Source organism: Labrus bergylta, chromosome 10, assembly GCF_963930695.1.
Source record: "Labrus bergylta chromosome 10, fLabBer1.1, whole genome shotgun sequence".
Taxonomy (NCBI): Eukaryota; Metazoa; Chordata; class Actinopteri; order Labriformes; family Labridae; genus Labrus; species Labrus bergylta.
Window position 1 is genome coordinate 29522422 of NC_089204.1, and position 16729 is coordinate 29539150.

Consider the following 16729-nt stretch of genomic DNA (forward strand, 5'->3'; position numbering starts at 1 on the left):
AAAGCATCACCCACAGCGTGTTAATCTGTGGCCGTGTGACTCCCACAGTGGGTTAAAATATGAAACAAAGAGACACCGCACCCAGCCTGCAAAATGAAGTATGACTCTTAACACACAGTGAGGTATGGCTCTTCTTTTCTGCTTGATATGTTCAATCCTATAGTAAGGTTTTGTACATACATACATATACATACAGTACATACAGAGTAGAGGGGGTGAGTAGTTTTCTTAACAAAGAGGGACGAGGGCTAAATGAAGGAGGGGGGATGTGAGCATGGTGTGAGTATCTGGGTTGTCCTGGGTCCGGTGTCAGAGCCCGTTCTGACATTGGCCGGGCTGACACCGGGGTGGTTGGCTTCGCACAGTTTGCTGGCTGTCAGATGAGGTTGATCGTTCGTCCCTCAGCTGGTCATTCTTTCTTCTCAACAGTGTCTGAAGAGGAAACAAAGACATTCATGTTCATATTAAACCAATTTTCAGCATTAAATACAATCTGCAGGGTGAATTACATTTTATATTAAAGGCAGAATGATCGACATGTTCCACATAAATAAATTATAAAGTCTGTCCTGTGTAAATGTGTCTCTGAGTCCTGACTGTCTACAATGAGGGAGAAGCTCGAGTCCCGCTGGCTGTGTTGTTGTCAGAGCCGTGTTTACATGGACGGGACGGCCGGCTCCTCCCCTTGTGTATAAAAGCTGTTTTAGTCAAGAACTAGAGAGAAGAAGAAGAACATACTCACTGATTATTTGGATGTTAGTAAGAGTTTTTAGATCACGCTCATTCTGTGTCAGTTTACATGAAATGTGAAGCTACGAGCTAACTAAAGAGCGCTAACATTAGCATGCTAACACAACAATGTGAAGCTACGAGCCAACTAAAGAGCGCTAACGTTAGCATGCTAACACAACAATGTGAAGCTACGAGCTAACTAAAGAGCGCTAACGTTAGCATGCTAACACAACAATGTGAAGCTACGAGCTAACTACAGAGCGCTAACATTAGCATGCTAACACAACAACGCAGCTCGAGCAAAGGACGATTTAGTCCGCTGCTTGTGCTTGAGTCCTGTGTGAACGTGAGTGGAGGGGGGTTGGAGGTGTGTCTCTGGAGGAGAGTGGAGGCTTCAGTATGGAGGAGGCGTGGCCTAACAGCAGTTTGTTTTGGTTTCATGCCGTTGCACATTCTTCCTTTAACAAAACGTCTGACAAGTCGTAAACATGTAGGCACAGGGCGGATCAGACTTACGGAAGGAAGCGGACGAGGACATTAGGTCTTGATTTTTTTATCCTAAGTTGTCACTATTCAACAAAAATGCACTCTTAGGGCTAACCAATAAAATTAAAAACATCCGGAATCCAAACTAACTACACAAAAACAGTAAGATAAGAAACTGTAATTTAACAGCCGAACAGTTATGTCACATGCTCCATGTGTGGAGTCTGTGGTCCTCATTATGGCAACCGTTAGTTAGAATCCGACCTCAACCCTTTACTGCATGTCACCCCCCCGATCTCTCTCCTCACAACATTTCCTGTGTCTCTTCAGCTGTCCTATCCAATGAAGGCAAAAAATATATTTAAGAATCAACAAAACAAAAATTGCACTCTTGATCTTTTGCTAACAAAGTGGCATTAATTGGAAAATGGTTATTCAGGCTCAGGGGAATTTCAATTCTTTCTGATGAGGATAAATATCATCAAACATCATGCGACACCAGTGAACGGTTTCCAGTTTGCTTCACTATGAAAAGAAAAGTTGTAAAAAAGGGAAAAAATCAGAGCTGATTGTGGCACCAAAATGATTATGACACAAGCTCTTGGGACCAGGAATATTTTTCCAACATTCTCCGGGATGTAATCACTTAAGATTTTGGTCCAAAAACAAGACATTCTGCTCTGAATATCAGAACAGGGGCCGAATGTAGTGTTAGCCCAGTGTCATGTGTTTTGATATCGTACTTTTTGGCTTCTTTTTTAACGACACAGTATGTTCCACTCCCCTCCTTCACACCCCGCCCTGATCCTCGCGCGTGTTCGACAACAAGCTTTTCTTTTTTTTTTTTCTTCTTCTTCTCTGGCGCTTTTGTCTGGCATTGTTTAAAGCTCTCTCCTTTTCTACACCGCCTCGTTAGTCGCTGCCAACTTATTTCATATGCTGCTCTGCTGTCCTATTTATTCAACCCTGACAATCTGTTCACAACAGTTGCTTAATGAAATCATTTTTTTTTTCTACCTGGAAAGTGTGCTCTGCCCAAATTCTGAATCCCATTCCCTTGGCTGAACAACTCCGATGAGCCACACACACAGAACGAATCAAACATAGAAATTCAGAGCACTCTCCGCCCGATGCTTACATTCAAATTACATGCTGTCTTATTACCCAGAATCCCCCACGCAGACCAGAGAATAACAACAGTGTGGTATCCATCTCAAATATGATTTATTGGCGTGATTATTACCCCTGCAGTTTGTGTTGGCTGCATGTTAAAATAATATGCAATGCACGCTTGATTTATTAAACGTCTGATAGTGGAGTTTGCAGGTAATTTATCACACTCAATCTCCAAAGACATGCTGACACATTTAAACCTGAATATCAGGGTCGTAGCTGCGGACCTGAGACGGGGAAAAAGAGGATTCACAAATGCGTTCGGCCCTGGAGGAGCACGTCCTCCCCCTACAGAGAGGAGGAAGATAGAGACAGACGAGGGGAGGAAAGACGAAGACAAGGAGGGCGACGCTGAGTAACACTTGGCTGCACAGCGCTGAGGATTCTCAGGGAGAAGTGAATTATAATTCAGCAGCTGCGGCCGCTAATAAGGATCTGCTTATAAATAGAGACGTGTGTGAGGTAAGAGCGTGGCGGTGAGCGAGCGTGAGAGCCTCTCCCGTGGCCCTTACCTTTGGACTGATTGCTGTCGGTTAGAATTGAATCCGGTTCTTCTGGGCTCTCCACGCGCTCTTTGATCTCTTCTAGACGAGAGGAGAGGAGAGGAGAGGAATATATGAGGAGAGGTATTCATAATCAAGCATTCAGTTTCCCATCATACTGTGCAGGAAATAATCAGTATGCCAAATCAATATCTGTTCCACTCCAAGCGTGTGAATCAAGCTGAATGAGTTTATAGTGAATGAAGGTGACAAGAATGTACCGGATTTCATTTACAATGAAAATCTGAGTATCTCATTGAAGTGTTTTTAACCCTTAAATTATTATTACAATCAGTAAGAACTGCAGTGAAATGATAAAGGTATCTTACTATCTGATCATTAAGGAAACATGCTATGTTGAAGTGCTGGCTTCTCTGACAACAATGCAGCAGCCAGTATGTCCTCCTTCTAACTTTAGATTCTGCTCCTGAATGCTCTGGATTTGTTTGGACCAGAGAAGGTAGGTGGTTTTAAGACCCCCCCCACACGACCGTTTTGGACGCCCCTCGGTTTGCCAGATATGAGAGCAGTTATCAGGTCAACAGGTGTTGCAGCGATGGAAGCGGTCAAGAGAAGTGGTTCAGATAGAAGTGATTGTACCCGACCTAAAAAGCCTCTGCATGTTTCTAATAAGCTCCACGAGCAGAAACGTGCTCAAACTAGGATCAATATTGGAGATGCTTTTGAAAAATGGAGAGAGGTTAGAACACAGAAAGGTTTACAGACCCATGCAGAGCTGGATAAACACTGAAGCTTCAGAGTCCACCACATGGTGACCTGAGTGAACATCCACTCTAGAGAGGGGGGGGGGGGGGGGGGGGGAGACAGCTCTCTACAAACACTTTGAATTTCCCTCGGGATCAGTAAAGTATCTATCTATCTATTGTTTAAAATTTAGACTGAAGTACCCATTTTAAACACTAGGGGTCAGAGTTACATACTGCTCCTTTAACAAACTTTAGACCATATCTTGACCTCTGATTCTTGCTGTAGCTCCTGACACTGAAATGAAAGCACCTCCGATGCAAACTGTTAAAATGTTCTGTGAGGTTTTATGAATGCAGGCAGATGCGTTGACAGAAACATCCACCTGTGAGCAGCAGAAGCAGGAGAGCAAGAAATGGAGGAGAAGACGTGGGCAGCTGTGGCAGGATCTCAGTGATGCTTCACAGCACTCAGAGAGAGAGTAGCTCATGAGGAAAAAACCAAAAGACTTTTTTTTAAGATGTGGTCGTAGCCTCGGGTTTGAAAAAAGTGGAGCAAACGCAGCAGTGCCTTAAACCTGCATTTTTTTCTAATGGCCAGCAGGAGGAGACTACAGCAGGTCTGACTGCTGATTTATTACCTCAGTAAACATTTTCCGAGTGAGTTCATGGTCTAAATCAATGGTTTTAAAATCAGCATGGCGTTTTCACACCTGTAGATCGTTTGCGCTGGTCTGAATCATGAACCAGTTTGGGCGCCCACCAAAAGGCCAAAATCAAGGACACAAACAAATCTGTGATGTCACCGCGGCTCTGTCCACTTCTTAAATACGGTCTATGTTAAAAAATATTTACCTCCATTGCTGGTGCCGGTGTCGTTGACCTCGGAGACGTCTGTAAATTGAAGCACACAGAGATAAAGACGTGTTACTCATTTGCAATCGGTGGAGATGTTTAACAACCTCCAGCACCTTGAAATCATGAAACCCACCGACTTCCTGAAGAGTTACACTTCAGAGAAGGACAACACAAATACGAGAAGGGAGAGAGAGAGAGAGAGAGAGACGCATGAAAAAATAATTTCAGACTGGCAACCCCCTGCGAGGCAGCCTGAGAAACCCCTCTGTTCTCACACACATCCATCCTCCGCGTTACCTTCTCCTTCTCCTCCGTCACTCCCCGAGCAAACCTCAACGCTTCCCGCCTTTTTGCAACAACAATCATCCAAAACAAAGCACATCAGCGTAAAAATAACCCTTCTCCCCCGGGCGGTCCAGTGATGATGTAAACAAACACGACTGCTTAGGTGTGATAGAAGAAGAAGAAGCGTGAAGAATCCAAAGTGCGCTCGATGTTTTTGTCTGTTTCATGTCAAGGTCAGTCAATCCCTCGTCGACACACACACTCCTTGGTTTTGTAATTGCAGGTTTTGGACACACATCATGCAGAGATTTCAGAGTTTATTTTTAAAACATCCAGACCCTTTACATCGCCGGCTGCCAGTTATTGAGAACATGCATTACAGCAGCGACTTCAACGTTAAAAAACTGATTTAATCTGCTGCAACACTTTGAAATTAAATTCCTCCTCCCCGAGACACCACCGGGACTCGAGGAGCGTCGGAGAAAAGCAGGAAGGATGAAGCAACAACAATCTCAACCTCATTATTCTTTTTTTTTTGAGCTGAGGGATGGAGCCGTCCACAGGGTGAAATTACTTTCCTTGTTTTTATGTGGAACTATTAAAGGGGGAAATCTGGTTAGTTACAACACGAGGCTCTTATTTTGATAGTTTTTGGCTTCGACTTCTGACAGGAACAACAACATTAATCTGATCAGACTAAACGCTGAGATCTTAGAACATCCATTAAACCGAAGCAGAAGTCACTCTAATTATATTTTGGAGACATAGAGTCTTCCTTTCCTAAACAAAACAGTCTGCACCTAGCTTTCTCTCTTTCTCTCTCCTGTAAATAAACATCTCCACAGAGCGCCCCCTACAGGCCTGGAGCACTTCCGTTAAAAGGCTGAGCTTGCAGCGTTTTTTTAAAGATTTATTTTTGGGCCTTTTGTGGCTTTATTGTAGAGATAGGAAAGTGGATAGAGTCGGAAATCAGAGAGAGAGAGAGAGAGGGGAATGACATGCAGGAAAGGAGCCACAGGTCAGATTTGAACCTGGCCCGCCCAGCTTCCATACATGGGCCGCGCCCACACTAACCACTGCACCACTGCACCACCAGCATCCCAATTTGCAGCATTTTGATGTTGATGCAGTTGTTTTGCCTTTTTGCCTTTAACACGTCTCAGCAGTTTCATTTGTTTCATTTGTTTCAGGTGTTTGCATTTGCTTTTGAATGTTCAGCCTTTCTGAATATGCTGAGTGTTTTTCTAAATGTGCGTCGTTTCAGCAGTTGCTGAGCATGTGACCCTTACCGGCCACCGTACATATACAGTAGGAAGGGAAGTTTTATCATTGAGTAACACAGAAAAACATCAATATTACAGATTTAATTGAGTCCGCCCTGGATTTTGACATCGGCCCAGCGTGGGTTATTTTCAGCAGTTTGTCAAACGCTACCTGTGCCTTTAAGTAGGTGGCTTATGGGTAATGTATGCTTTGAGAAGATGTGGTTGATCCTCCCAATCCAGTAACGACGGAGAGGATGGACTTTCCCCATGATTGGCGGGTTTGTAGACTTTTAGACCCATGATTATTTTGCATGATATACGACCTTTAAAATGTAATCTTCTGTGTTATTTTAATATTTTTTATGTCAAAACAAAGACGTGAATCAAAGAAGAACTGAAAGCAACGGCAAACAGATGATCAGAAAGCTGAACAATATCATGATTAGACTTTTAAAGGAACATGAATAAGCAAACACCCGGACACTTCAGAGCATGTGTACACACACACACACACACACACACACACACACACACACACACACACACACACACACACACACACACACACACACACACACACACACACACACACACACACACACACACACACACACACACACGGAGCTCTCAGATCTTAAGAGCAGCTTTGCTATCAAATCATCAAAAGAACAGATTGATGACTAGATTCAGATCGTCACACACATTGTGCCACATGTGTTCCAGAGCCGGCCGTATGGCATCAATAATAAGGTCATTAATTATGCAAACACATGAGATGATATGCCATGCATTAACACTCTCTCACCTCACAGATATTAAAGCGGATGGCAGGACATGTGGACCGTGCCTGATGTTGTTTCTCATGTTTGAGGGAGCCTCCATCATGTCTGCTCTTTTATTCAGGCTAGATTAGAAAGCTGGTGTACAGCAGCAGGAGAAGCACTGGCCTCGTTCCAGATGCTTCTCTCCCCCTCTCTCTCTTTCTCCCCCTCTCTCTCTTTCTCCCCCTCTCTCTCTTTCTCCCCCTCTCTCTCTTTCTCTCCCTCTCTCTCTCTCCCTCTCCCTCCCTCTCTCTCTCTCCCCCCTTCTCTCTCTCTCCCTCTCTCTCTCACTCTCCCCCCCTCCCTCTCTCTCTCTCTCTCTCTCTCCCTCTCTCTCTCTCTCTCTCAGGTAAAAACAACACAATCTGGGTGCTGCAGTAGCATCATCTTCCTCTAATATCCCGCGCTGATCATGACAAAGCAGAAAAAAGATCAGAATTTCCTCTGATTGCAGCTCCAGCCTTCCCTGAAGCTTCGGAGTGAGCGAGTGAGCGAGCGAGCGAGTGAGCGAGTGAGCCACGCTGGTCTGCCTCGCTCTCTAATTCGACTCCTGTGTGCTGACAGTACAGGGGCTATCATTTAGGGGAGGATGTGAGTGTGCTGCGGTAAACACATAAACAAGATGGGGGAGAGAGAATAACGGGCCTCTGTCAAGGTTCCCGTGAAGGAGAGGCTCGGCCCACAGAGGGCCGATAAGAGAGAGAAAAACAGAAGGAAACTAGACAGCTTACACCGGTTATTCTTACAGCAGGAACCAGTGACCCTGAGGGCTCCTTAACAAGGCCTCCCACATTCTATACTGGTGTGTTAAAACTGGCTTGAAATAGTTAAAATGCACTTATTGACTGAATGCTGCAGAGCTCGTTTTTAAGAGACCTCTGCCTGACTCCACACACAAAAAACTTCACGTGTGAGTCAGAATAAAAAGCTTTGCCAACTGCAGATAATTTATTCAAATTGGCCGCTAAAAGGTTAGAAACAAACACGATGCTATCCCTATCATAGTTAGAAGTTAGCTGAGAGTCTTTTTTTTAATTGTAAAGCTTTGAATGCAATGTGAAAAGATCGTTTTTTAAGCCAGCTATAGTGCAATATTACTTTGAAGCTTTGAATGTATAAAAAGATGGACGACATGGCTGCTCCCTCAAAAGTGAAGCCAAATCATTTAGCGCTGCCCCTAGTGATTGGCTGCAGTATAGGTAATCAGGCTCCGCCTCCGCCTTCTGGACAGGGGTCAAACGAAAATCAAAAAGCACGTTTAATAAATTTAGCTACAGTAGTTCTTATCCTCATTTTAGTCAAAGTTGATATTTTCTGAGTAATTCTTCTTTAAATGTGTTTTTTCATGTTATAAAAAGCGTTATGAGTCCCCTGCGTTGCTGTGTGAACCGGATTATCTGAGTAAAGGAGGAATGTACGAACACTAACACAAGAATCGAGTGTCTCCCCCAACCTGACACAAGAACCTGTTCTGCTGTGGGCTGAGACCACCTGAGGGACCTTGGTTTTATCAGGAGGTTAACTGTGTGTTATGGTCAGCGAAAGGGGCGGGAAGTCAACACCGTGGCTCAACTGGGAGGGATATTTTTGCTTCACTGTTGTATGAAGAGAGGCGAAGACTATTTTTTAATGTTTCTATGTAGTCAATGCTTCAGGCTCAAACTCCCACCAAAGCTTGAAATTGGAAAGCATGAGGTTGTATCATTTTTGAATGTTCAATTTGAAGTCATTGGTTTGAAATTCTTCTCAAACAACTGGCTCATGAAGAAGCTTCTAGAGAGCTGACCAATCAGAAGAAAGGGGGCACGTTGGCAGGGCGGCCTTTAAAGAGACAGCGGCTGAAATGAGTCGTTTCAAGCAGAGGCTGAAATAAGAGTTTTTACAGACGTCAGTATCAGATAAATAAGGAGGTTTTACTGCTCTGTAGGTTTCACAGACTGACGACATGAAGAGAAAGACTCAGAGTGTCATCTGTTATGAACGGGCGCTGTAAAAAAAATAAAGATTGATAGATCTTCTGATTGTCTCATCATCCCCTGGGGCCACTAATAATCCCTAAAGTGCTATGCTAACAAATTGCTGCTTTTTTTTTATTATTCCTATAATTGTTTTTTGCAATCAGTCGCTTAGTTATTTTTTTCAGAAACAAACACTGTGAAGTTCATACAAACAAAAAGATAATTCTGTTTCTACTGAAACCAATTCCTCCTCCTTTTAAACACTTTCTATGATACCTGTGAGACCCTGAACTACCATCTCAACACCGAGGGTGTGAATGTGGTTTACACCAAAGCCCGCATGACATCTCTCCTGTGTCAGAGAAGATTTCAATACAGAGAATTTACAACTGATTAGAGGTCATGCAGGGAGAAAATTTGGTTTTCTTTCACTTTTCTTCTCATCACTTCGGCCTTTCAGCTGCAGAGGAAACATACCAGAGAGAAAACCCCTCTGCAGCTGTGTGTGTGTGTGTGTGTGTGTGTGTGTGTGTGTGTGTGTGTGTGTGTGTGTGTGTGTGTGTGTGTGTGTGTGTGTGTGTGTGTGTGTCCTCGCTCATATCTGCATACATCAGAGAAAGGAAGGAAGGAAGAGAGTCGGGGCATAAGTCACCCTCGTATGCAGACAAGCAGAAAATTACACCCCCTCCTCCCCACATACATTTATTAGACAAAGGTAGTCAGAGTGTGTTTTGTTGGTCAGCATTAGCGTCGGGCGCCGCAGTATTTGACCACGATAGAAACGTGTTGTCACTGCACAGCGAAGACCGGTTAAGAAGTCACAGACATGCATGATAAGAAGATATCTCACAGGCTGAAGGTTCTGTATTTGATCCACACAGAGCAGCAGATTCCTCTCTGTCTTAATGTTTTTGTCATTCTGACTCAGTCAGCCCCACAGGGGAGGCGGTCCCTGTGGGTCGCCCACACAGCATCATGGGAAACGTTTCTGCTTAATGTTCCAGACAGGAGCCTCGGGCAGACCGGGAGGTTTCCGTCCGTCCCTCAGCCACAGGACATCGAACCGTCTTTTTTATTCAACAGCTCTGTTTGTGAGCAGTGAGAGAAGAAAAATCAATGGAGGTGTAGAAGTGTCACCCCCCCCCCCCCCCCCCCCCAGGTGTCAGGGTCCCCGGGAGACTTTCTTCTGTTCATTTGATTCCCAAAGCGTGGCATGGCCGGTCTGGTCGGCGGTGACAGAGCAGGTCCTGCAGCTTTGATCCCGGTCAGCTCACACAGGTGAGCAGCTGCTCCCCGTCAAACAACAGACATGACGCATCACAGCCTGAGAGCTGGAGACATTAACACTCTGTTACCTCCACACACTCAGAGGATGGAGGGAAAGAGATAACAACATGTTCTTCTTGCAACACAGAAGGAAAAACGCCTCTCAGAGTTTATGACTGTCCGATGCTATTTTTTAAATATGTACTCACCTGTCCCTCACAACACAGAGTTTTTCCCTGTTGGATATGAGCAGGTGCTAATGTTAATACAAAATATCCAAGATGGAGGGCAAAGCGATGACAGCTTTTGCCTTTAGAGCAATGCTTTGTGTTATTGGACGTCTCCACAGTATCAACTAAAAGGTGGAGGAGAAGAACAGACAAGTGAAGGTCGCCCACTTGCTCGACTCTCTTGCAGACTTTTACCCGCTGCACAAATCAGCTAGCATAAATCTTATTACTGTCGGTGGATGGAAAACGTCAGGCTAAAGTCGAGGTGGAAACATCCTCCGTTTGGATCGCGCCTGCAGCTCCTTTGTGAAGCTTTGCAGAGAGAAGAGAGAAGTTGTAGCCTCATGAGAGTGAAGCGGAAAGAGAGTTCCTATCCGACTGATTAAACACAGGAGCAAAGTTAATGTTCATTATCTCAGAGTTTGTCCCGTTTGTTATATTTACAGTTTCAGGAATATTTTCAGTTCAGTTTGCATCTGGTCCTTTCAGAGGGACACGTTTGACTTCAACACTCTGAGGACATTTCAGAGCCTGGACTTTTTCACTCAAATTTCACAAAGAAGTTGAATCAAAACTTATCTTTTAACACTCTGGATCTAAGCTCCTTTTTGCATAAAGAATCTGAGAGTGAACTTTTGCCACCTCTGCAAAACAGCTGCTCCGTATTCCTTCCAATAAGGCGGGGGAAAGTTTGCTCCGATGAAACACACAATTGAAAAAGCATTTTACCAATCTGAATCTCTTGCGCAGATAACAGTATTTCTGTTCGGCTCGATTTGATCAAATATTCTGTAAAAGTGTCTGACACTGTTCTGATGCAGGCCGAGGGCTGCTGGGTGCTAAATAGGATTTCATCTTGAGAGAGCACGATAGGAAAATGTCAAGGTCTGAACCAGAGTGTCTGTTTAGACGCTCTGTTCCTTTCAGAGGATGTGAGCAGAATTAAATTCAAGTGAAAGAAGAATTGCGCTTCAATAGGTCCACTATCAGTCCGGTCTCAAGGCGCATATTACACTCATGATATTCAAGCACAAACACAAACATACAATTGTCCTCCTCGGTGCAGTTTGCGTCTGATAGTTGAGATTAGTCATCAGCGTCTCCTTCCTCTGCTGCACCGAGCCGCCCGCTCATGCTGACCAAGTTCAACTTTATCCATCTACCAGGCTGAGCAGGAAGAGGAGGGGACACTTATTAACTTTTTATTGTGAGGTCAAGTGTAGAACAGAGCTTCCTGCCTAGAGCTTAACCTTCAGTTAAAAAAAACACTCATCCTCCATCCAACCTGCAAAACGCCTCCATACTGTCTCCATCCATGTTGACAAAAGACTGTGAGAAATGTTCCACATCAATAAATCATAAAGTCTGTCCTGTGTAAATGTGTCTCTGAGTCCTGACTGTCTACAATGAGGGAGAAGCTCGAGTCCCGCTGGCTGTGTTGTTGTCAGAGCCGTGTTTACATGGACGGGACGGCCGGCTCCTCCCCTTGTGTATAAAAGCTGTTTTAGTCAAGAACTAGAGAGAAGAAGAAGAACATACTCACTGATTATTTGGATGTTAGTAAGAGTTTTTAACATTTTTAACATGCTAACACAACAATGCAGCTCGAGATGAGGACAATTTTGTCCACCACTTGCGCTAAAATCCTTAATGAGAATGCAAGTGGAGGGGCGTTTGAGGTGTGTTCTCTGGAGGAGAGCGGAGGCTTCAGTACGGAGGAGGCGTGGCCTAACAGCAGTTTGTCTACTGGATCAACAAGTTGCACACTCGCTGACGCTGTTTGTTCTGCAGCGAGCTTAGGGTGGCTTAACCCTTTGAGTGTGATTGAGATTCAGACGGTTTCTTTCTGTCTCATTTGCACAGGTTTCTAGGGTGCAAAAGCGTTGAGATCCTTTTGTGAATCGAGCCCTCAGTATGTAAACTGGGTGGTCTGAGAGGGGCTTTGGTTTGGTCTGCATCGGGGGTATGTATATTAAACAAGAGCCTCTCTGTGAACTCTGCATGGACTAATAGCTTTGGGGTCTGCAAAGATAATTAAAGACATCTCCCCCACTCAGGCGAAACAAGAGAGGGGTGGACCTCAACAAGTGCTCGAGCTAAAAGAACTAACAAGCTGGTAAATGTGGAAAGTGGCCCATTGTCGTCGGGTAAAGCAAAGATTTTTAGTGGAAATAGCTGAGCTGCATGAGCTGCCACTTTCAAAACAGGAAGAAAAGAATTAAGGGAGAAAGAGGCGGAGTCAGTGTTTGATAGCGAGAGTTTCTTTGCTGAGATGGAACAGTGTCTGACAATCGGAGCCAATTAAAGAGCGCTGAGTTGAGACCTGCGAGGGGAGACGAAAACAAGCCCGCTCAATAATAAACACCCCCCGTACTCTGATCTCCTCCTGAAAAGCCATCTTCATTAATATTCCACCTTTCTTCTCCCAAATGAAAGGGGCCGAGGTTGCAGCGGACACTAAGTGGCATTGTGCCCCCCCCCCCCCACTGGGTTTGGGTAACCTTGACGTGGGGACGCTCCGAGCCGGGTCAGGGTCCTCTAAACCAGGGGTTCTCAAACTTTTTTAGACCATGGACCCCTTTCAGGTGAGCACTTTGCAACGATAGAATTAGGCTACATTTTATCGTTGCGCACGCTGAAGTGACCGACATGTCACGATCATATCAATCAATCATCAATCAAACTTTATTTATACAGCACCTTTCAGACAAATTAAATTGCAGTTCAAAGTGCTTTACAAGAGTGCAGAAAAGTTATTGAAGAAAAAGTACTTTATAAAATCATTAAGAGACTAATGCACACCAATAAGATATTAAAATGAATACATAGGAGAAGAATATTTAAAATTGTAGTAGGATAAAAAAAAGATAATACAATAATGTTAAGATTTGAATTTATATATAAAAGCCAGACTGAATAAATGAGTTTTAAGACTGCGTTCATATCAGAATTGATCTAATGGCAAAAAACTAAAGTGAGCGGGACTATTGGACAAAAACAGCTGATTTTATTGGCGCAAGAGGTCCCAGTTTGTAGATATGCTTTTTCAATGATATAGAGCACTTTGACAATTGTTTGTAAATTATTCCGCCGACCCCCAAGCTATGGTTCGTGGACCCCTGAGGGTCCTGGGACCCCACTTTGAGAATCACTGCTCTAAACAGACTAAAAAGGCCCGAGCTCATTACACAGGCCTGGACCGTGCTCCACAAGATGAGACACTCTGAATGAGCAAGAAGAGAACAGGAACGCCATCTGCTTTTGGGATTCAGCTTACACTCACTTAAGAGAAAGTGAAGAAGATAAGAAGGAAAGGAGACATGGCAGGAGAAGAGACGGCTTCAACATACGCTCAAAAACATGAAGGGGAAAATGACCAGTGGGCAAACTCTTTGATAAGATGAGGAGGTTTAAAAAGAAACAGGAGTAAAAAAGCTGGTCCCCCACCGGCGACGTCTCTCACTCTTGATCTTTCTTTTTAGTCTTTTCTATTCCTCACTTTGTCTGAGGTGGTGTGAATCAGTCAGAGCGGTCCGTCACAGACTAAAGAAGACGATAAAAGAGATGAAAAGGAGTGAGTGAATAACTGATTAGGCGAGGAAGTGAGAGAGGGGAGACAACACAAAAATAGAGACGGGAAGAGGAGAAATGCAAAAGAGGGCCTCCCCCTGTGTGACCTACATACCTGCTAAACCTGCTGTCAGTGGTGGCCTGCTCCTCTCTCATCACTCTCTGAATTACTTTACATAATCTTAAGACTCCCCGTGCTGCCTGCAGGAGGCGGGCGGCCCACCTCTGCCTCCGATACCTATTGCGGTTTACTACATCAAGGCTCAAGACGGACAGTGTTGTAGAGGGGCCGGTAAATCTGGACACTGACCCCCCCGGGGGAGTCATAAAAACGGGAGGAGGAAGCAGTTTACAGAGGAAGGCCTGCACAGGACACGGCTACCAGCCAGTTGACTGATTTGTAGTTATGAAGAGATTCCTCCCCCCCACCCCCCTGACAGCTCAAGGTTTCTTTTCCACAGGAGTCCGTCGATCTGACCGGTCAATATAATCAAAGAGCTCGTCTAGACTGCAAGTAAAGACCAGGAGCAGCTGTCCATCACTGAAAGGTCAGCGAGAGAGCAGCAGTAATATGTGTCAGACAGACTGATGGAGACATGATTCAAGTAGATGAACATGTTGAATCAGATTTTATTTATTCTACTGTTCAATTTTTCCACCTGTTTTTACTTCTATGCTGGACGCAAAACTTTTATCCCAAAGTCATCGACTGTCCGTCATCACTTATCCTGCACACTCATCATGTAACAGGAAAGTTACCCTTCGAACAAGGACGAAAAGGTTCTCCCATACCTTTCACCTGCCGCCACTTTCCCTACACTGACTGCAACTTGCAGAGTGATTAGGCTGAGTGAAATCACCTGAGCCTAATTAGACAGGGTGAGGCCTTGATTTGGGTTGTTTCTTGTATAAAGGTGGACTCAGCCAGAGTCTGGGGGGGGGGAATGTTTGTTGGTGGCAGCTTGCTGTGAGGCTGTGTTTTCTTTCAGTTTATTTAATCTAGCTGTTTTATTAGATTACCCGGGATGTTTGTTTTTGCTATTTTGTGCTATTTTTGGTTAATAAATCAACCACCTTATTTTTCATCTATTTCTGCCTCCTGACATCTTTTTGCTCACCACCAGTGCCGAACAGCCACACTTAAATCCCAATTTTGATGTTGACTTACAATCAGTAATGTTACAGGACGCAATAAATCAAAATCAGAATCAGAAAATAAAATGTTGTTATATCTGATGTTTGAAACTAAACTCGGCCGCAGCTACTAAGGCTGGCTACACACAAGACAATCTTCAAATCTTAAACGATTTTAAAAAACGCTGGGCGCCACACACACACACACAAGGACAGTTTCCTTCGAGCACGCACACACTAGACGATTCGGCCAGACCGAGACAGACACGAGATCTCACAGAATCCCGTGTGATCAAACGTGAGTTCAGAAGAAAAACAAATATTGAGGACAGCCAACAGCCAGCTGCATTTTCAGAACACGTCTTTTCCTTGTCGGCTTATTTTGTCGTCAGTCTGCATGAGACCTGGATGAAGACACTCGAGTCGTCACCATAGTTACACAAGCTGCTCTTCTTCAATATATATATGTATATGTATGTATATATTCTCCGGGCTCAGTTGTGTTTATGTTCGCTGCCATGTGAGCGGTCAAAGTCAACAACATCCGGTCCAGTTGGTGATGCTCGTGGAACTCGGGGAATTCAGTCGGAGGCAGCTTGAGCTGAAAACGTAAAGGTCAGACATGTTTGATATTCTAACCCAAGTGTTTTCACCTCACCAGAGATCACCCCTCCCCCCCCCCCATCAAATCCACCTCAACGCCTGTGTGTGTGTGTGTGTGTGTGTGTGTGTGTGTGTGTGTGTGTGTGTGTGTGTGTGTGTGTGTGTGTGTGTGTGTGTGTGTGTGTGTGTGTGTGTGTGTGTGTGTGTGCCGGCTGACTGATTGTGACTCGGCTCAGAGTTGATTCATTTGTGAACCAATCAGAGAGCTGGAGATGAGCTGAGCGAGCTGATCAAAAAGAGAAGCTTCAAAGGAGGACAGAGAGAGCGTGTCCTGTTAGAGAGACACCCCCCCCCCCCCCCCCCTCTCTTTGAAGCTGGCTTCTGGGCCAAAGGTGACCAACATAATGGAACATTTTGCACATTGTTGTTGTTGGTCTACACTCTCCAGCTGAATTACTAGCGTCCGCAAATTCTCTCAAATAAGAAGAATTTTCCAAAATGATGGAGCGAGCTGTAGAGCTGAGGACAAAGAACAGATTCCTTTCAGACCCAATGGATTCATATCTGACAAATAATCAACTTGTGTGCAGGGGGGCGTGTCACTCACTTAGACCGGAACACCGGGAAGGTTGCAGCCATAACTGGGGGATGAATATATTTGTTCTTTTAGAAAGACGTGTTTTCCTTCTAATCTCAAGCCGTTTTCACATCTGCACTCTGGATAATATCTAGATATTTACAGGAGGACTTCTCCGGAGATTCTCCCGACTTAGCCGTTCACATATGCTCCTCACAGCGGGGGACTCTCCCTGTCAGAGGGGGGTCGGGGGATTTCCTGAGGTAAGACGTGACGTAAATAAACAACGCGGAAGTAGCGGCTGAAGCAACAGAGTCCGCTACACGACGCTATAATGAGAATATTTGTCTTTATATCAATGCTATGTGTAATCCAATGGAATGAAAGAGAGAAAAAGAGAGGAGAACAACAAACAGAATGCAGACGTTTAATTAGAGCACGGAGATCGTAGAGGTCGCGTGCAGACACTTTATGCAGTCACTGTTTATAAACGTCACTCTCTTCCTATTGGCTCAAATTGAAATC

The 16729-nt window shown here is 44.5% G+C and overlaps 1 protein-coding gene across 5 annotated transcripts in view; it reads right to left on the bottom strand.

The window, feature by feature from the left end:
• macrod2 (mono-ADP ribosylhydrolase 2) overlaps positions 1-16729 on the bottom strand; it is a 586396-nt gene that overhangs the window by 727 nt on the left and 568940 nt on the right. For 3 of the 5 annotated variants that reach the window (XM_065959721.1, XM_065959719.1, XM_065959720.1), the window contains 3 exons: positions 4493-4531; positions 2904-2975; positions 1-432 (listed from right to left, as the gene is read on the bottom strand). The exon at positions 1-432 is cut by the window's left edge and continues 727 nt beyond it. In XM_065959721.1, coding sequence (XP_065815793.1) covers positions 410-432; positions 2904-2975; positions 4493-4531 — 134 coding nt within the window. In that variant the 3' untranslated portion in view covers positions 1-409. The remainder of the gene's footprint in view (positions 433-2903; positions 2976-4492; positions 4532-16729) is intronic. The other 2 variants (XM_065959722.1, XM_065959723.1) reach the window with 1 other exon arrangement.